Genomic DNA, 20,121 nt, shown 5'->3' with positions numbered 1-20,121 from the left:
AACTTGTATACTTTTTTTAAACTTCTTACATATATTATTATCTTAAATTGTTTTATCTTTTAATTTTTTAGAAGAAGTTCATAGGTTTTGTCATCACCAAAAAGAGAAAAACTGTTGGATCTTTAGTTTTGGTGATCACAAAATTGAACTGCTAAGTTTTGTAAAACAGGTAAAAAGCTTGAACTGTTCAGATGACTTTTTGAAATTCTTGAACTACTCAGATAACTATTTGGACTGCTCAAGGCTTGAACTGCTAAAATCCTCGAACTGCCAGAGAGAATTTATTGAACAAATTAATAAGCCGCAAGGATTAAATCTCACTCATCTTGGATTTCGTCTCGCATTTATGAAGATATTTACGAAGATTCTCGAAAATATAACAAGACAATTCAGAGAGAATTTAAGTCATCTAGAAGAACGTTGCAAAAGATGACAATAAATACTAGAGAGAAAGCTTTAGAAAAGAGTTAGTGAAATATTCACAAGAAAGCTATCTCTCCAAGCACTTTGAATCTACAGATCTTATTTGCTCAAACCCCACATATACAAGTCATTCATTAGATCATCTTAAAGGATCGTCAAGTGCATCAAGACAACTCTCAACTGCTCATTCACGAAGTGTTGAAGAAGAGTTTCTCAATAGATTGAATCTACGGATTCACTCAATCCTTATTTGTTTCATTCGTTGATGTTAAGACTTTGTGTGGTGAACTAGGAGTTTCGATCTAGGCTAAGGATAATTCCTACGATTGAAGTGGGTTATAAACAAAAGAGTGTATAAACCAAAATCTTCTATTGAATTTCTTTCCAAGTGGAAGAAGGGGAGACATAGAAGCAGTTTGCTTCGAACTCTTATAACATATTGTCTCATTTTTTTTATTTGCACAAGTTATTTTCACCTTTACATATATAGATATCACAAAGGCACTTGGACTATTTATCTGCACTATTTTAGTAGTCCAAACTGATTTTTAGAATAACAAAAATAGTCTTGATATTTAACATTATCAAGACTGCTCGGAAAACTTTTTGGAAAATATTTTGAAATATTATAATTGTGTATTCCCCCCCCCCCCTATACACACATATCCGATCATAAAAAGAACTCTGCATACTAGACAGGTATTTGGCTGCATGAGTTCGGACGTTCAGATCATGACTTTGGAAGTTCCGATCATGTTCGGACGTTCCGATCTTGGTTTTCGGAGGTTCCGAACTTGCATGCAAATAAACATGTAAAAAATCATTGCTTAGCAATTGGGCCATGTCATCGGACGCTCCTATCGGGTACTTCGGGTGGTTCGATCTTCCACGTGGCATGCATCCGATCATGCACCCATATGCTAACTTGTCTGGGTATAGATTGGAAGTTCCGATCTGTAGTTCAAATATTCCGAACTAATTATTGGCATCCGAACATGAACCATGCTTTCAAACATGTTCGAACCTTCCGAATTGCCCTACTTCTGAACTTAAAAAGGGTCCAGTTCGGTGCTTGTGAACTATGGTTCGGATCTTCCGAACTCTCAGATGGTTCCGATGTATGGAATTCATATTTTAATTCAATTTAATTCCTTGATTTTTTAGTTAATAACCCTTAATCATGTTTAATATATAGTAAACTTAAAACAGGATACGGGTTACTACATCGTGTCCGACGAAAGCTTCAGAAATTCGTAGTTTCTTGGGCTTAGCAGGATACTATCGATAGTTCATCGGTATTTTCTCACAGATTTCTAAACCATTGACGCAGTTGACAAGAAAAGATTTTACTTTTGTCTGGTTAGCTGATTGAGTAGAGTTTTCATGAATTGCGAGGACTTTTGACTATCGTTCTTGTGTTAGCCTTGCCTTCTGGGTCTAGTGGCATTGTGGTCTACACAGATGCTTCTCTTCAGGGTTTGGGATGTGTGTTGACTCAGAATAGACATGTGATTTCATATGCCTCCAGACAACTGAAAGCTCATGAGTAGAAAAATCCAGTGCACAATTTGGAGTTTTCAGCTATTGTCTTTTCATTGAAGATCTGGTGACACTACTTGTATAGAGAGTGTTTTTAGATCTACTCTGATCACAAGAGTTTGAAATGCTTGTTCACTCAAGCTCATTTGAACATGAGACAATGCCGTTGTATGGATCTCCTCAAGGATTATGACTACAAATAAAGTACCATCCAGGTTCTGCGAACCCAGCTGCAAACACACTTAGTCGTAAGGTGTATGTGAGTGATCTTTGCACCAGTTCAGTGTCCAGTTCAATGCAGGAGTGTTTTTCTTTGGTTTTCACCTTTCGCCACAAGAAAGAGAATTAGGGGATATGAGTCTTTGAGCCAGATTTGTACGTCTGTATTTGGCAAGAACAATATTCAGATTCGAAGACACATAAGTTAGCACGATTTTCTTGGGGAGATAGCACTTTTGGTTTTCATATTCAGGGTGATGTGTTGTTGTGGTTGTCTGGCAGGGTAGTTACACCCGACGATCTGACGTTGTGGGAGTATATTCTATCTCAGGTCCATCGGAGCAGATTCACTGTGCACGCGTGCAGTATGAAGATGTAAAAAGATCTACGTACGAGATTCTGGTGGAAATAAATGAAGCACAGAGTGTACAAGTTTGCATCCAGATGCCTTGTTTGTCAGCAAGCCAAGGAAGATCATCGCCGACCAGGGGGTTTGCTTCAGAGTTTAGAGGTTTCCGAATGGAAGTGGGAGCATGTGAGTATGGATTTTGTCACCCACCTGCCGATGTACTCCAGGAATTGTGATGCTATTTGGGTTATTTTGGACCGATTGTCCAAGTCAGCGTATTTCCTTCCATATAATTTGGATTTCAATTTTGATAGTATGACCCGATTGTACATATAGGATATTGAACGGCTTCATGGGATTCCGCTTAGTATAGTTAGTGACAGAGACCCAAGGTTCACCTCATAATTTTGGGATAGTTTCCAGCAGACCTTGGGAAATACATTGAGTCTGAGTACATCGTATCATTTGGAGACCGATGGACAGTCGGAGAGAACTATAAGGACGTGGAAGAATATGCTGAGAGCTTCAATGATGGATTTTGGTTTGTCCTGACAGGATCATTTGTCGTTGATAGAGTTTGCGTATAATAACATCTATAATCACATCATTGGCATGGTACCGTTTGAGGCTCTTTACTGGCTTCTCTATCGTACACTCTTATTCTGGGATTAAGTGGACAAGCGATAGGTTGAGAGACCAGATTTGATTCAATAGATTTTTGAAAAAGTTGATTTGATCAATCGAAGAGTCAGAGTCATGCAGGATAGGCAGGCCAGTTATCCCAACACCAAGCATAGGCCATGGAATTTTGAGCCAGGAGTGCATGTATTCTTGAAAGTTTTACCTTTCCAAAAAATGATGAGATTTGGTCTGAAGGGCAAGTTAGCGCCGAGATTCATTGGTCCATTTCAGATTTTGGAGAAGATCGCAGATGTTTCTTATCTTCTGGCGTTACCGCCATGTTTTTTCAGTATCCATGATGTATTCCACGTATCTCTACTTAAAGAGTATGTGACTATCGAGTCGCATGTCTTGCACAAGGTTGAGTTAGAGCCGGACCTGGCATACGTGGATAGACTGCCCAGGATTAGTGGCAAGAAACATAAAGTACTCTATAGAAAAAGCATACCCTTAGTTTCGAAAATGACTTCAAAATTCAAAACAATTCCAAACGTCAATTTTTTTCCAATCCGTCTTAGATATACTATCGTGAATATCTCAAGAACACATATACCCAAACAAAATCTGATTCCATCAACATCTCAAAAATAAAATATGATAGATCGTAATAAAACATACTTTAGAATGAAGCTCTCGACGTCAGGATTCCTAATATGTAATTATCTTTAAATTCTGACGGACGGATCAATCCGAGGCGAAGCTTGGAAGAACAAAAATGGCGTCTCCCTCCCTCTCGCCCCTCTCTCTCGATCTTGCTGGGAAGAAATACATACATACACGTTTCACACACTTAAATATCTATCTTTGACTTATTCAAAGTCATTTTTGCACTTTAGTCCCTGAACTCTTCACCATTTGCAATTCAGTCCCTGATCAAAGATGCAACTTTTAATTCAATCCTCAAACATTCATAAACTCTAAATTTAAATCTTAATCCCACAATTTCTCGAATTAAATAATTTTAGGGCCTTACAACCCCAGGGTCCTGTCGGTCTCACACGACCAGGCCAGGGCCTGAGCCATGCAACACATGGCTCGGCCATGGCCTATTTCCTCATGACCTGCGCATGACTTGGAGGGTGTTTCACCCTTTGGCCATCCAGGCCATTTCTCGACCCAAACCAGGGTTGAGCCCCCCCTTAAAAATTCACCCTAATGTACCTAATCCAGCCACCGAACCATGGACAGCCCCCCTTCGAACCAGCTGTGTCTAGAAATCAACAGAACTTGAGCCAACATGTGCATATGATGCATGAATTATGAGTTCTTGAGTTCAAAATCACTGCCAAATGCAACCAACATATTTTCATAAAAAAACAGATCATAATAGGATTTAAATGGGTGAGAAAAGATGGATGCATGCCTTATCTCAAGAAAATCAAATACGGGTGCGTAACCGCGGCTCGAGACGACCGAAAAGCCAAAACTCCTTGAATTTCCTCTAAGATTTTTGTGTGGTGTGCACAAGTGTGAGAGATGGGGTGGCTGCCACCCTTGCTTGCTCTCCAAGATTTTCGAAAATAAGGATGAAGGGGAAATGAAATTAGGTCTAGGTATTTGTTTGTGTATGTAGTGGGCTTTAGGCTTTCTAATTAAATTATTAAAAAGACTTGAAATCACTAGTCCAATACTCAACATCTTGGTATACTGAAATCATCGGTATATATAACTAGTATATCGATTATACCTAAACTTTTGTGGTAATATTTAGATTTCGGTACGGTAGTATATATCGTTTTATACCCAAAAAAACATTATATCTTTTAAATATAATTTCTTATTGTTTAAAAAAATTGTATATATTTTTAATTTTTATGTATTGTTTATGTAGCAACCCGATTCTCATTTTAAGGTGATTAAAAGTTAAACAAGATTAAGGGTTATTAATTATAACAAATATATGGCTTAAACAATTTCAGAAAACAAATTCCAAGCTTCAGACCCTCCAAAAAGTTCGGAAGATCTGAAGAGGGTTTGGGAGCACCGAACTGTTCAGAACCAAGAGATCGGAGGCAATGGTAGAGTTCGGAAGATCCGAAACAGGATCAAAACATCCGAAGTGAGTTAGACCATGCAGATTGTGAGGTGTCAACTACACATAGACACGTGGGAGTTCGGAAGGTACGAACTCCGAACCCAAGAAACCACTTAGGTGTCAAGAGGTTTTAGACACATCGTTGCATGCATGGGATCGGAAGATTGAAAGAGTGGGTGCCCGGTGAGCCAACTTGTGGCTAAGGGCTTTGATGACTCTTTGTATAAATAATCTTTTGTTTAATATAATTTACACTTTTATTAATGGCAATGACTTTATCTTTCTTCATATTGTTATATTGTGATATACTATTGTTGTTTTGATAAAGACCTTGAATATACTATAGTGTATGTAAGATGTGGTAGAACATGGAGATGTCTATCATGAAACACATCTTATAATCACTGTGTATTCTAAACTGTTCCTAGTCGATTGAGCCGTCCGATAATAAGGATAAGGATCGCTCGAGTTTGAGACTAGCATTTGCGATGTAGAGTACCACGTATCATTGGTAAGTAACATAGAGATGTTCGAAGCATGCAAATGGATATTCATACGATGAATGATCGAACTACCCTATCCGGACTTTCCAAGTGGTTATCACTTATCGAGTGGATAAAGTCCGCGGTTTTGGTTGTACACCATTAGTCCTTACTACTTGAAACATCATTGAGACTCTATATGCTAGTACTGTGCTTTGACTCGTTTACCGACTCTATTGGGGTCATCAGGTGTCGGGATTGGGTACAGTTACAACACATATAGGAGTCGATGCTTTGTTGTCAAGGATTCACCACATACTTGCGAGTGTGGATATCCTATGCGATCTGAGGAGATATTAGTGTGACGAATCTCTGGCCAGAGTACATGATGTGTTTTAAGAAATGGTTTCTTAGTAGCACATGCGATGTCACTATTTGATCTTCAAGATGTATTGCATAGTTATCGAATCTCGAACGACTCTCGATTTACCAATGGTTGTTGATTCGATCGGGATATATGGATGAAGGGACCGTACTGTACGCTAACCAAAATCTATTGGTTCTTGCAGGCACTATCAGTGATACCTAGGGAATCATGGGGCGATGTTGCTAGGCGCTCTTACCATGATTCGATGGGCAAGTCGGAAATTGTTGTTCCGAGTCACAAGGAGTTGTGAGCACACGGCTAGCTGTATCCCTGAACCATTGAGGGTCACACAGAGTAATGGATTTTTAATCCCCGTTGAGATAGTTAAATTTAAAGAGTTAAATTTAATGAACAAAGAAGTTGGACTTCTTATTTAAGAGTAGAGGAGTAAGATTTCCTAAAATGACATAGGGATGGGCATTTTTGGAAATCACTGAATTCGGATTCAGAAAAATTTATCTTGACTTTAAAAGGTGCAAAAATGGTTTTTGTGCACATTGGTGAAATCGGTTTATCAATCGGAGTCATGATGAATTTTATATTAATTTCTGAACATGCGGGCTTTGCTTGTCGGGCTTGAACTTATGACTAATGGGCCCTAAGCTGTTAGCGGCCTACATTATAAATAAGTTATTGCAGTACAGAAATTATACACAACAGGTCACAAATTTTCCAAAACCCTATGTATTTTCTCTAACAGTGGCCGCCCCCCTCCCCTCTGCTCAGGAAAATCCAGCCTGTGAATTTTGAATTACAGTCTGGTTTAACGGATCAAATTCGTTAATTCTCTTCGTAGAAACTTCTGATAGATTTTCTAGTGCAATCTATTAGAGGGATTAAACTTCTGTTCGTGGACCTGATTGAAGAATTGTTCGTCCATCAGTTCCTGGGATATACAACAAGAGCAGAGTAATCTGTTGGTGTCCATAATCTCGCTTCGAGATTCAAGGTAAAAATTTATAATTGTTATTTAATTTTTACACGCACAATTTAATCGTAAAGTTTTGATACCCATGATATGGAATCGTTCCATATAAAATTTTTAAACTTCCGCTGCACCGGGTATCAATTCTGATTGATCTGATCGCCGCGTTCTCCATCAGTGGTATCAGAGCCAGGTTGCTCAGATCAAGCGATTAAATTAATCGATTGTACAAAAATTTTTAAGCCTCGGTTTTTGAAACAAAATAAATATTTTAAAAATAAAAATTTTTTTTTCGGGCAAAACCCGGGCAGCGATTGGATCGCTGCCCGGGGGCGGGGGGCAGCGATCGTCGCTGCCCTAGGGGCAGCCGGGCAGCCCGGGAGTGTCCCGGGCGGCCCGCGAAAAATTATTTTTAATTTTTAAATTAAAATTTTAATATGTTAAAATTCTATTTTTGGTCCGACCGAAAATTGTTTTTGATTGGTCCACGAGGTGTTGGATCGAATTGTTCGAGTCCGAAAATTTTAAAATTGATTTTTGGATAAATTTGAATTTTTGGAAAATTTAAATATTTTATCCGTTAAATTGAATTTTGAAATTAATTATTTTTGGTACAATTGATGATAAGATATGATCTTATGGATATATTGAGTAAAATATGATTTTATGTATAAAATTGAATTTTATAGATAAAATATGATTTTATTTGATAAAAAGATAAAATATGATTTTGTATGTAAAATAAGATTTTATATATGAAATATGATTTTATCCTTTTAAATTTAAATTGTCATTGCATGTTATCCAATAAATTAATTTTGAATTAAATGTTATTGGATAAGGATAATCGATTGCCATGACCAATTTTGTAGGTGTATGTTAGGAATTTACATTTGTTTTTATTGTTGTTGGATTTATTAATGGGCCTGGTTTATGGCCCAATATGAATTATCGTATGTAATAAAAGTGGGCTTGGTTTATGGCCCGTTCCCACCCCTTAAAAATGTATCCCCTACTTGTCATTGTTATTTATTGTAAATACATTAGATTTAGTGGGAGATGAAGATTTGAAGATGGAGGTGGGCCCAGCAGACAATAAAGACAGAAGAAATGTAAATTGGAAGCTCAATGTAATAGGATTGCATTGCATACTGCATATTACCTAGGATTGGACTAAGACTCGTGATTGGCAACCACGGGTCGATTAGAAATGGAATCGATCATCCTATATAATATGTGATATTATTGTTGTATGCATGTTTTAGACAAAATTGTGTGAATCCGGCAAGCATACAAAATTTTAAAAATGATGAGACAAATTTTCAAAATTAAAATCCCTCATTTTAAATATGATTTAAAATTGATATCAAGATAAATAAAGGAAATTTAAATTTGTTTAAATGTTCCTACCTTCCATCAACGATCAACTTATGAGATGCTACCCGCGGATACGGTCCGGCTCATATTATTGGGGGGGCCCGTTCGTCGGAAAGCTGTACATTGGATCGACACATGTTGTAAGTTGGGTGGAACTCCCATGGGATCGGCTCATATTATTGGGGGATCCACATGGCGACGTTGTAGATTGTATAAAATTAAAATCCCTCATTTTTAAGCGTTGTAGATTGTATAAAAGACAACGCTGCAAAAGCGTTGTTGTTTGTAGAAATCACAACGCATATAAAGCGTTGTGGATTGAAGCTACTACAACGCTTCCTCAGTGTACTAAAGCGTTGTAATATCTAAATAACACAACGCTTTTAATAGATACGACAACGCTTTTTAAGCGTTGTCGTATCCAAATACCACAACGCTTTTTAAGTGTTGTGTTTTCCGAAAACTACAACGCTTTTTTCGCGTTGTCTTTGAGCGTGATCTTTTACAACACTGGCTACGACAACGCTTTTTTGGGGTCATTAACAACGCAGAAAAAGCGTTGTCGTAGGCCATTTTTCTTGTAGTGTTAGGACTGTACAAATTTATTTATGTATTTGAGTGGACTTTGTGCCTCCTTGCTCGGTTGTGGATTTAAGTTTCATATTTTAATGATATCTGAAATATATTAATTGTGATCTCAATTTATAGGGAGATTTGGAAAATGTATAGAGTGGAGTACTCAGAAGTTGAGATATATAGGCGTGCTTATGGTCAACTTTGGGGTAAATCTCGTCAGGTCCCATTCTCTCTTCTCTGTAAATTGAAAAAGCTTTGTATGTTTGTCTAAATCATTGAGTGATTTTTTTGATGTACAAGGGATTGAAGCTAGAGGGTTCATGCTTGGTCCATCCGTTGCCTTAGCCATTGGTACAAAATTTGTTCCATTGCGTAAACCCAGAAAGTTTCCAGGTATGTACAAATATATAGCTCTTATCTGTTAGTTTTCATGTTCTTCTGTTATCAGTGTTAATTTAGGTCGAAACATTTTTTTTTTCCAAAAGCCGCCTGTTGTGGCGGGGGGTTAGGCAGACCCCTACCAGTTTATCAGCTTGAAAAAAAAGGAGAAACAAGAGAGGGGGACTAGGTCAAAACCTCTCGAGAAATTACAAGAGCTACTAAAATCAATTAACAGCAGCAACTGAATTAATAAAGACAAGAACTAATCCTAATATAAGGAAGACCAATCTTATCAAACCTGCAGATCCCTTTCAGCTTCCCTTGAATATCACTTGGATATAGCACCGCCGACCCCATAATCCCCATATTCGCCAACTCATCAGTAGCTATTCTTGATTCTTTTTCCAGTTTCTTCTCAGATGATAATTTTTTTGTTGATGCAACGATTTACCGTTTTGGAAGTAGTTGTTCTTGATGCTGTCTGTTCTTTATACTGGGTGGAGCTTTTTCTTGTTGCTACAATATGGTTTGTTGGATTCGGACTCTTCTTGTTGTTGGTTTCAATGTATGTTTGCTACTGCAGGCGACATCGTTATACCTATTCTCGATTTGCCTATGTTCGGTCACTTATCATTCTCTCGTTATTCACCATCTCCGCAATGTAAGACTCTTCTCAATATTTGGTACATCTACACTATTTGCTATTTATTCAAAATTGGGTTCTCGTGTCTTAGTTCTTATACATCAGAGCCAACTGCATATAAAACAAAAAAAGTTGGTCTGAAAATGGTGAAAGATTTAACTCTTGCTCGTTGTTTTATTATGCAAAAGCTGGTTGTGAGCATGCTAAATATTCTCAACCAGTTGCACCGTGAGGTTTGATTTTGAAGTTAATCCTTCATTTATTTATGTCACCCAACATAAATTTATAAGCATTAGTCTATGGAGGGATTTACAGATTGGCATATTTATATCAATTCTGCTGCTATTGAATTATGTTTTAAGATCTTTTCATGGCAATCTAGGCTCTGGTTGAGACTGCTCGTGATGTGATGGTTTTAAAGGAATTTGCAATGAAGGCTTCGCGATGTAAAGTTTATTATGATCTTGCAAGGATGCTATAATTATTTCTTCTATTACAATTAACTATGCAGTTTTAGAAGTTGAAATTAAGCCTTAGCCTACTGTGGCTATGAATAATTATTTCTTTATTACTGAACTTTTTATAATCTCTACTACTGTTTTATTATATTATGTGTTGAATTCTAGTCTGAAACTTGCATTTTTAGGTTCAAACTATTAGAAAAAGTTATCTCTCAAAACGTTCGTAAAGCCTGAGAGGTGATTAATTGAAAAAGAAGTTGCTTGAAATGATGCGGGGCTGGAGCTTTTGGATGATGAGGAGCGCATTTTCAGTATGCGGATTATGTATTTGTTTCCATTTTACTTTTCTTCTTTGATGTTTGATTTATTGTGTCATTCATAACCATGGCTTTGAAATTTTATTTGTTTGCTGCTATTGTTCAGCACATTCCCAGTCCTCCAAATGGATTTAGCATTCTGAGAGTTGGTCTGATCGCCGACTCCGGTTTGAGGCAGAAAGCATAGCGCACATGGCCGAGATGAACATGAAGAATTCGATTATTTGTTATATTTGAATGATTTTTGTTATATTTGAATGATTTATAATATTAAAATATTGTATATTAGATTTAATTTTCAAAAATTTTGAATATTGAGTGAAATATAATATTGAAAATTTGTGAATTAAATTTTATTTTTTTGTTTTTTATTTGAGAAAAGACAACGCTTTTTAAACGTTGTCGTAGGTGGTTTAAGCGCTGTCTTTGAAAAACACAACGCTTTTAAAAACGTTGTGAAAAAGCGTTGCAAATCGCCGTGTTGTAAAAATTTCGCTCAAAAACAACGCAAAAAAAGCGTTGTCGTTGCTAAAAAAGACAACGCGGAAAAAGCGTTGTCTTTTTCAAATATCACAACGCTTTTTATGCCTTGTCTTTGCTCAAAACGACAACGCTTTTTCGTGACAATAACAACGCGGAAAAAGCGTTGTCGTTTGCCGTTTTTCTTGTAGTGTCATATCTACGACACCACCGAAGCCAAGTACGATCATTTCCTACAGGGAATCAATCAAGAGATCTTTGATCGTGTGGATATTTGCAACGATCCGACATCGTACGAGGGGTTAGTGAATCGATGTTGACAGGCGGAGATCAGTTTGAAGCGAGGTATGGATCTTCTATCTTCTCGACCAGCCAAGTACTTCGGGGCCACTAGCCCAGTCTTTCATGAAGTCTGCTTCATCTAATTCTTCTTTGGGTTCTGTAGGACTTTTTAGTTTTGGGAAAAAGAAGGGTCGGTGTGAGCACTTCGGGGGTAGACATCTGTCTTATAAGTGTTATAGGGCCATGGGAGCTTGTTTCTGTTGTAACGAGGTTGGTCATCTGAAGAGAGATGTCCGCAGGCAGATGGAGGATCAGCGTCTGATTCTAGTTCTCAGACCTTAGTTCAGTAGAGGCCATAGAGATAGTAAGTGGGAGGCTTTAAGATTTCTAGCGTGACAGGTTTTTGGTACCTTGTGCATTTGTGCTCATGCACTCATAGCGTGTATACTCATACTTCCGTGTTGAGCATTGTTATCAATCACATCCTCGTTTTTGTTTTGGACATCCTATTCCACGGGATATGACATAGTTGGAGGGACCCGGTGAGAGTGGTCGCTGAGTTGAGGTTGCATCTGTTTCTTGAGAATCACAGTTATCTTCCTGTTTTAGGGTTGGTTTTCATACTGTTATTCGATATGGTTGTATGACATAGTAGTATCACTTGGGTTTATTGCCGGTTGTATTCTTTCGATTGCTTTATTGTATTGATAAGTTTCGCTGGTTTAATTACTTTTGGTTATCTTAGGTGATCCTGAAACGGGTCGCTACAGTTTTGGTATTTTTTTTATATACCGAAAATTTTAAATTTCTTATGGTTGTCGTGCCGAATGTTCGATAACGCTAGTGTACCGCACCAAAATCCTCAATTAGAGGTGTTAAAATGGGTTAAACCCATCTGGTTGGTCCGCCCCGCAACACAAAATTGGTGGGTTAGGTTGGAAATTTTCCAACCTGCCTAAAAGATGGGCCGGCCCACACCGCCCACCTAATGGTGGGTTGCGGGTTGGCCCACGAAAACCCGCAAATTTACACATGAGCCCGCCGGGTTGGCCCGCTCCGTCACCTAAAGTAGGTGGGTTGGGTTGGTGTTTGCCTAACCCCCCTAAAAGGTGGGCCGCCCCGCCTAATAGTGGGTTACGACGAGTTGTGGACCGGCCCGCCCCGCTGGCCCGTTTTGACACCTTTATCCTCAATGTATGAAAACTTTCGATAAATTTGATATTTTTCGGTACGATAATCTTGATATAACGAAAATTTTGATATTTTTTCTAATTCCTATTTGAAATGGTAAATAAATCCTTATTTAAAGGATAAGTTAAAAGAATAAAAAGAAAAGATACTTGAAAAAGAACAAGAATGAAGGAAGAATTGGATAAAGTAATTAAAAAAAAAAAAAAAAAGCAAACGGATGAAAAAAAAAATGAAGTTGGAAATTGGAAGTTGGAAAAGTGTTTCTCTTAATTGATGGCAAAAAAAAACACGTCGTTTTCATTGTCGGGAAAGAATGAGAATGAATTAAATTGGCAATGACCTCAAAGTCAAACGTCATCGGTTAGCCACACAACACCATTTGCTGTTGGCCCTCACTATAGACGAGTGACCCTTCAGTTTTCCAAATCGTGGCAAATATGGAGAGATTTTTAGAGTCCGTTTGGATTAAAAGCTAGAAGAAAAAAAATGTTTTTTTTTAATTACAAAAAAAAGTGCTTTTATTGTTTCATATGTGTTTGGATAGATTTGCAGTACTTTTAAAAGCACTTATTTAAGCCAAAATAAATGTTTTTTTAAAAGCCCATTTTTATAGCTTTTCAAATGTTTTTTTTATAACTCAACTAAAAAAAGTGTTTTCAATCTATTTATCCAAACACAAAATTATTACAGTTTTTATTTTAAAAAGTACGTTTTAAAGTCAACTTAAAAAAATACTTTTAAAGCAAAATGCTTCTGTAACCAAACTGGTCCTTAATCTCCAAGCAAATGTGGTTATGAGATGTTAACATAAGGATAGTATCCATAAACTACATTCTACATTCAACTGTTTAATTTTAATTTCAATATGTGGGGTTCACATATTATCATGGACAAAATATCCAAATCAATTTTGAACATTGAATCTTACATTAAGGTATGTACAACATTGCAGTAATGCTGATTGTAGGGGTGTTCAAACTTCGGATAAAATCGAAAAAAATCAAAAATCCAAACCGAAAAAAACGAACACCAAACCGAACCGAAAATTGGAATTTGAAATTCGGATATAAATGTTAAAACCGAAATTTATTTGGTTCGAATTCGGATAGATTTCTCATGGTTGGAGCTATCTTCCACTTCCTCACTAGTTCGTTTGATCCCCTGGCTAAAACTCACATCCAACTGCCCTTTTCCTTTGCCGCTCGCCTGTGCACGAGCTCTCCGCTTCCACTACATTGGACTCTTTTAAGCCGATTTCACAGTCTCCAAACCACTAGTATGTGGCTCTTTCGAACTCTCCATATGTACAATAGTATCCAGAGGGGTACTCATACCCCATCGATATCCATACGCAGCACCCTTGCTTCCTTCACGTTCAAAACATCTCCACTCACCCCAGGCAACACCCCATTGTTTACCCTACACTGAGGCTCGTTGGGGCTGGCTGGTGTTTGCGTTTCGCCTATAGGCCCTTTGCTCAACACAATCGCCCTGCTGTTAGGTGTAGAGTTCGGCTGCTTTGGTGGCGATGACTTGCCTTTCCCCTTAAAACCTACCATTTTCGCTCGCATCCATCCTCCAAATCCCATTTTCGAAGTATCTGTTACAACATCTCCACAGGTGCGAAACGAATGTCCGATAATGCCACAATGATAGCAAAAATCGGATAATCATTCGTAACTGATCAAAATAATAATATCCTCCTTGCTTTTTTCTGTGCCCACACAAAAAAATAAAATAAAATTCAGTGGCTTGGTGATATTGATATGTACCCGTATTCGAACAAATCGTCCCAAAAAAGAGCCACTCTCCCCCTCATCCATCTCTTCGACAACCCCAATCTGAGTTTCGACTTTTTCCAGTGTGCTCTTGTTTAAAAACGCAACTGGTATATTATGACATTGCGCCCATATAGCGATCTCATTGTAGTTCACTGATTGCGGCCCCTGTAACCCTTGAATTTCCTTGATCACAATCAAATCTTGAAAGAAGCTCCAAGGTCCTTCGCATAGTGCCCTCAACCTGTCCACTTTCGACGTAAAGTCGATAATGAACGTATTGTTTTCCACAAATTCGATCTCCACTTTCCCTGTCAATTGTATGATGCGTGGAATATGAGCGCAAAAGACCTCTCGGTTTATCGCTTTAGCGGCGATAACCCTAGCAGCCAAAAAATTTGCCACCCTATTCGCCCCGAGTTTCAGATCATCTTCCATGATTGTTATCTTTTGATCTTTAGGGTTTGATAGTTTTATTTCTACCACAAGTCGTGCGATCTCATCCGAATCCATGATAAATGATTTGGTTGAGAGAAAACAAGCGAGCCCGTCCAGATCAACAAGGAACGCTGATCGACGAAAGACCTACACGGAAGTAGGGGAAATGCTCTCACTGAGTTCCCAGAGAAACCCTAAGAGAGAAAAGAGACTATTTTATTATCCATAATTTTAATCCTGTTGTATATATAACTATATACTAAAGTTATGGTTATTTTCAATAAATTAGAGATTTTGTTATGATATTCAATACAATAAATTCCATGCTAGTATGTTCGATAAGATAATAAATGTCACTTTCTTTTTCTTTTTTTTTTTAAAAAAGGTGGCATAGCCACTTGTTTTATAAACACGGCAGCACAAATACCAAATAAAGAGGGAGACTAGACCAAGACCTCTTCAAATGGTACAAAAGTACATCAAAACATAAGACATAAAAGACTACAAGAGTCCATAATACAAAATAAAATATCGGTGGGCAAGGAGAAACCTGCAGTAATCGCCCACCTAATAAAATCATCATCAAACAGCTACTCAAGGAGGACGCCCTGAGGAAGCACGCTGTCGACGCTGCTGAGTCAAAGATCCATAGCGCTTCTGAGAGCGCGTGCGAATTGATAGGTACGGGGAATGACTCGAAGAGGCAGCAGGAGCCGCCGAAGTCTTCGCCTTTCTTCCACTATCCTTAGTAACATCCAACACTGGAAGACATACAGGATCTGTAGGCACAAATCCCGAGCTCTGAACATCAGTAGAGACAACTGGCAGTGGTGTAACAAAAGGCACCACCTCTATCTGTCCAGACTCATCTTCAATGGCCAACTGCGAGTCCGAATCAGAACTAACACCAATAGCAGGGATGCCACCCGAAGCAACATCCTGACCAACATCCTCTTTGAAGTTCCGGAGGACTTCAAAGGAATTCCTCAAAGACTGTGGTAGCACACGACGCTGAGGCAGACGATACCGCTGTCTACCCCTCTGAACAGTCCATCCATCCGTAGTAGCTGGCTGAACAACACTGGAAGGAGGACCCAAATCCTGCTGAACAGTCTGCTCCTGATCCCCAGAAACTGTACCAGAATCCTGAGGAGCAAGTGAAGACTTACCCTGACGACGGGGTCTTCTCCTGCGAACAGGGGGCCCATTCCGAGAACAAAACTCAAGGGAATGGCCCAGCAAGCGACAATGAGAACAAAAATGGGGAATCTGTTCATAAACAACCTCAACTGTCTTACAGTGGTCACCCCAGCCAACCCAAATACGCTCCGAACGAGCCAATAGAACATCCATCTCCACACACACACGAGCAAAAGACCCCCTGAAACCATCATCAATAATCTTATCAATCTTAATAGGGTTACCTAGGATCTTTGCTATCGGGTACAGACTTTTTTTATCATAAAGGTGCAGGGGTAAATTCGGAAATTTGACCCAAACCGGAACCACTGAAGACTCCTCCTCAAACCTGAACTCCGGAGTCCATTTAGATAACCGGATCGTAACACACAGAATGGAGACTTCAGGTTTACCCCAAAACATCAGGTAATCTTCTTTCAGAGAAAAATTAATAAACATAAAACCGCGAGGAAGGAATTTCACCGTATGTGAACCCACCAAACCAATACGGGAAATCGCAGCAGTAATATGACAATTAGGGGTCACACCTCTATTCCCTGAAATCCTCCCAACCAACGCAAATTTAAAGGGTTCAGAGAGGGAGGAAATAACCTGATCTGGGAAGAGAATCCCAGGAATCCCATCACGTACAGACGAGGCTAGGGTCCCAAACTCTGAATCTGCAACATTCTCAAAGCTCAAATGTCGCAAATTAGCATACGGAGGGACCACCATATTCCTGAAAGAGACCTTAGGAGGCGCTTGGAGAACCGAAAAAGCAACAGGAACGGTCGGATCCACGGAACTCAAAGGGGTTGACTGCCGAGTCAACCACAGCAGGTTGACTCGCTGGGCAATAAATGTCACTTTCATTAACAATAAAAAAAACATAATACTAATACAAATCTTTTAGGGCAATATTACAACATGTATAACCTTTCGACTTTTACACTAATCTTCTTTTGCAGAAGGATAATAGAGAAGATTAATTTCTTCATGCTAACTCTAATAAAGAAATAACTTTATATATATATATATATATATATATATATATATATTAAAATATATATTAAAACTATGATATCGCTATTCTATTATGTTTAACATGCCATCATCAACGACTATCAAATCACGGTTTTTTTTTTTTCATTTTCTTAAAATGAACTGCATCGAAATCAATTCTTAAAATCTCTCAACTAAATTTTCAAGTATATTTCACTGTATTAACACATTCGAAACAATTGCACATTGGCAAATTATCATAACAACTGGGAATACAATTTACTTGAAAAGATGCGCTAGGTCAGGGTCGTCTAGGTCCAGGTCTAGCCATCCATTCAAACGCATGTATTCAATGTAGTGGTCTGGAGGCTTTATGGCAGGAGAATTTCGTGGAGCAAAGCCATGGATTCTCTCAAGATCCCGGCTAAGCCAACGTGCATATGCACGATCAATGGGTGGCACAATCTTCAAAACCAGCTCTTCCTTCTCTTGCTTTGCAGGTTTGTTTCCCATTGATAAACTTCAAAATACAAAAAAAAAAAAAAAACAGAGATATATCAGTTTTCTTTCTCATTATCATAGAAATTAGATTTGCATTGGCGTACTGAAAAGATTTGAGAATACAAGCCGTATAGCCAGTGAAAATTTCAGTAGCAGATCAAACAAGTCAAAATATTTGAAACAAAATATGGCTGCCCGAGTGGAATGGGATGAATTTATGGCAAACAACAAAGAATGGAGAAGATGTTGGCATTTCTTTTAATTCCTCTTGTGTGATCACAAAAAATAAGGCCCGAAGGTACAAAACTCTTGTGACACTTTTTAAGTCCTGCAACAGAACTATTTTTATTCAGGGAAAGAACAGATGACTCGAATCTTGATCCTTTAGTCTAGGAAACCAACTACTGCCATCACTCAGACAATTTGTTTCCCACCTTTTTTTCTTATCTCCCCCTCTCAGCATGTCCTGAGTTTCACTAAGAACCTTGCCACATAATCTTGCAAACTTTGAATGCCTGTACTCGGATAATAGACTCTCTCTTGATTTTCTAATGCCATATAAATTCGGATCAATATGATCATGATCTAAGAAGATTAGGCTGTAGATATCATTATCGTGTAACTGGATGCAGTGAAACTTCGAGGTTCAAATCTTGTCAAGAGAGACAACAATTGATTAAAACCAACCATGATGATATGATTCAGACATGAAGAAACCAAATTCGATACTGAGGTTACATCTATATATGATCCATGATAGTACAAACAGTGCTATGTTTTAGAAACCTTGTCCATCCTGCATGTTCTCTCGGTTTCCAAACAGTTGGCATCCACAAACACAAACTAGATTACTCCAGCATATGGAAACTGAGCAAAAGAGGTCAATGCAACTTGACAAGAGCAACTGATTGGACATTGTCCATAATAACTTGACTACGAGATACAATCAGCTTCCTATTACAATAAAAAATGCAAGTAAATATACACTTGAACACACACAATTGTCACCAAATCAACGCACAAGTGGGTCAAAACCGGAAAAAGCTATGGAAAATGTTGCAATATAAAACCTTTGGTCATGCTAACAGAGAAAGCTAACAGCAAGCAATATTTAGGACGATGCTAAAACAAGTCAAAACAAAGTTAGAGCCTCTCCGCGGCCCAAACAAATGTTCAGATATCATCCTACACAACTTTACCAACTGATTTAACTAAATCAGCATTCCCAAATCACCATAGTGATTGCTAAAAACTGGGACGAACACGGTGATGAACACGGGGAATCCATTTAGGGAGGTGCCCCGCTCAAAGTCTCTAATGCTTCAAATCCTTTTCTACAAGAGACCCTTTCGAACTCAATTGAATTTGACGCTAAATAAAAAAAGTACCTTTACGTTCCACGAATTTATTAATCCAACGAAATAGGTATCAAAAAAAAATCCGGCGCTAATGCATAAAAATAATTAAAAAGTACACATGTTTAAAGAAATCTACACAAAAATAAACTGCATAAAGATGACAAACAAATCGCAGCATGAATTGAAGCTCAAAGAAGAACATAAACCCTAGTACAAGAATTAAATTAGGGAGACTTTCTTCTTTGGGTTAAAAAAATCCTCGCCTGTAAATCAGGTTCCTTTGCTTACAGAAGTGCTGATGAATTGAGGATAAAACTGTGGAGGAGAGAAAATTTACGGGACTGGATTGAAGAGTTTTTTTCAATTAATATTAATTTGCGAAATACATAAGGTCAACCAAGTTGGGGACCCATAGGTAGGTGGCAGTATGTGAGTGGTCCATTTATGTGGGCTCTACGTCAATTGATGTGGGGCCCACATGAATTGGCCAATCACATGTCTACATGTACCTCATAGAGTAAATGACCGAATTTTTCCAAGTTGGGACATTTTTTCGCAACATTTAAGGCTGTGTTTGGTATACATGATAAGGGAGGACTGTTTTTCAATCCCTCCCTTATCATGCGTTTGGTTGGCAGGATAAATATTCTGACAGGCCTGCATTGTAGAGACTATTATCCTTTTTTTGATGTTTAAATAATACCTTGTGGTAGGCATGGATTATGCTTGACAATTTTTTTTTACTATAATACCCTACAATTTAAAATAATTAAAAATTCAACAAATTCAATAATATTTAAATGTGATTTGTCGTATAACTAATTTTATAATTACTTTAATTTTTTTCACGATATAATAATTATAATATATTATTTATTTAACAATAATATTTTAAGTGCAAATTGTTCAAAAATCTCCAATGCAAACATGTTTTGCTCTGCATTCTCTAGCCACTTTTTTGTATCACATTTTTTGTTAATTTGTACCACATTTTGTATGGTTTTGTACCACATCTTGTATTGTTTTGTACCACATTTTATGACTAGGGACCCCAAAACAAAACATGTTTGCATTTCG

At 37.9% G+C, this 20,121-nt stretch overlaps 2 protein-coding genes across 4 annotated transcripts; both read right to left on the bottom strand.

Annotated features, from left to right (window-relative positions):
• Positions 1 to 15,384: 15,384 nt before the first annotated feature.
• LOC140876240 (uncharacterized) lies at positions 15,385 to 17,066 on the bottom strand. The gene is made up of 2 exons (XM_073280148.1): positions 16,796 to 17,066; positions 15,385 to 16,385 (listed from the first exon to the last, which is right to left on the bottom strand). The coding sequence occupies exons 1-2, from the start codon at positions 16,825 to 16,827 to the stop codon at positions 15,599 to 15,601; spliced, it is 819 nt and encodes a 272-aa protein (XP_073136249.1). The 5' UTR covers positions 16,828 to 17,066; the 3' UTR covers positions 15,385 to 15,598.
• A 229-nt stretch (positions 17,067 to 17,295) lies between these two features.
• Positions 17,296 to 19,445, bottom strand: LOC140875016 (uncharacterized). Of its 3 annotated transcripts, XM_073278524.1 has the most exons (3): positions 19,308 to 19,418; positions 18,473 to 18,640; positions 17,296 to 17,705 (listed from the first exon to the last, which is right to left on the bottom strand). In XM_073278524.1, exons 2-3 carry the CDS (start codon positions 18,514 to 18,516, stop codon positions 17,465 to 17,467), a joined length of 285 nt encoding a protein of 94 aa, XP_073134625.1. In that variant the 5' UTR covers positions 18,517 to 18,640; positions 19,308 to 19,418; the 3' UTR covers positions 17,296 to 17,464. The 3 variants fall into 3 exon arrangements, with proteins under 3 accessions (XP_073134625.1, XP_073134627.1, XP_073134626.1); XM_073278526.1 differs by lacking the exon at positions 18,473 to 18,640 and having other exon boundaries at positions 19,308 to 19,445; XM_073278525.1 differs by lacking the exon at positions 19,308 to 19,418 and having other exon boundaries at positions 18,473 to 19,301.
• Between the last annotated feature and the right edge of the window lie 676 nt (positions 19,446 to 20,121).

This window comes from Henckelia pumila, chromosome 1 (genome assembly GCF_033568475.1).
Source record: "Henckelia pumila isolate YLH828 chromosome 1, ASM3356847v2, whole genome shotgun sequence".
Classification (NCBI taxonomy): Eukaryota; Viridiplantae; Streptophyta; class Magnoliopsida; order Lamiales; family Gesneriaceae; genus Henckelia; species Henckelia pumila.
Note: the sequence above shows the minus strand (reverse complement) of the source record. Positions and strands in the feature narration are given on the sequence as shown.

Coding starts and splice junctions, on each gene's coding strand:
- LOC140876240 (XM_073280148.1), bottom strand. CDS start 16,827: ATGGGATTCCTGGGATTCTCTTCCCAGATCAG. Junction 16,386..16,795: donor GGATTCTCTTCCCAGATCAG/GTTATTTCCTCC, acceptor TGATGGTTTCAG/GGGGTCTTTTGCTCGTGTGT.
- LOC140875016 (XM_073278524.1), bottom strand. CDS start 18,516: ATGCCAACTGTTTGGAAACCGAGAGAACATGCAGGATGGACAAG. Junction 17,706..18,472: donor GAACATGCAGGATGGACAAG/GTTTCTAAAACA, acceptor TGTATTTTGAAG/TTTATCAATGGGAAACAAAC.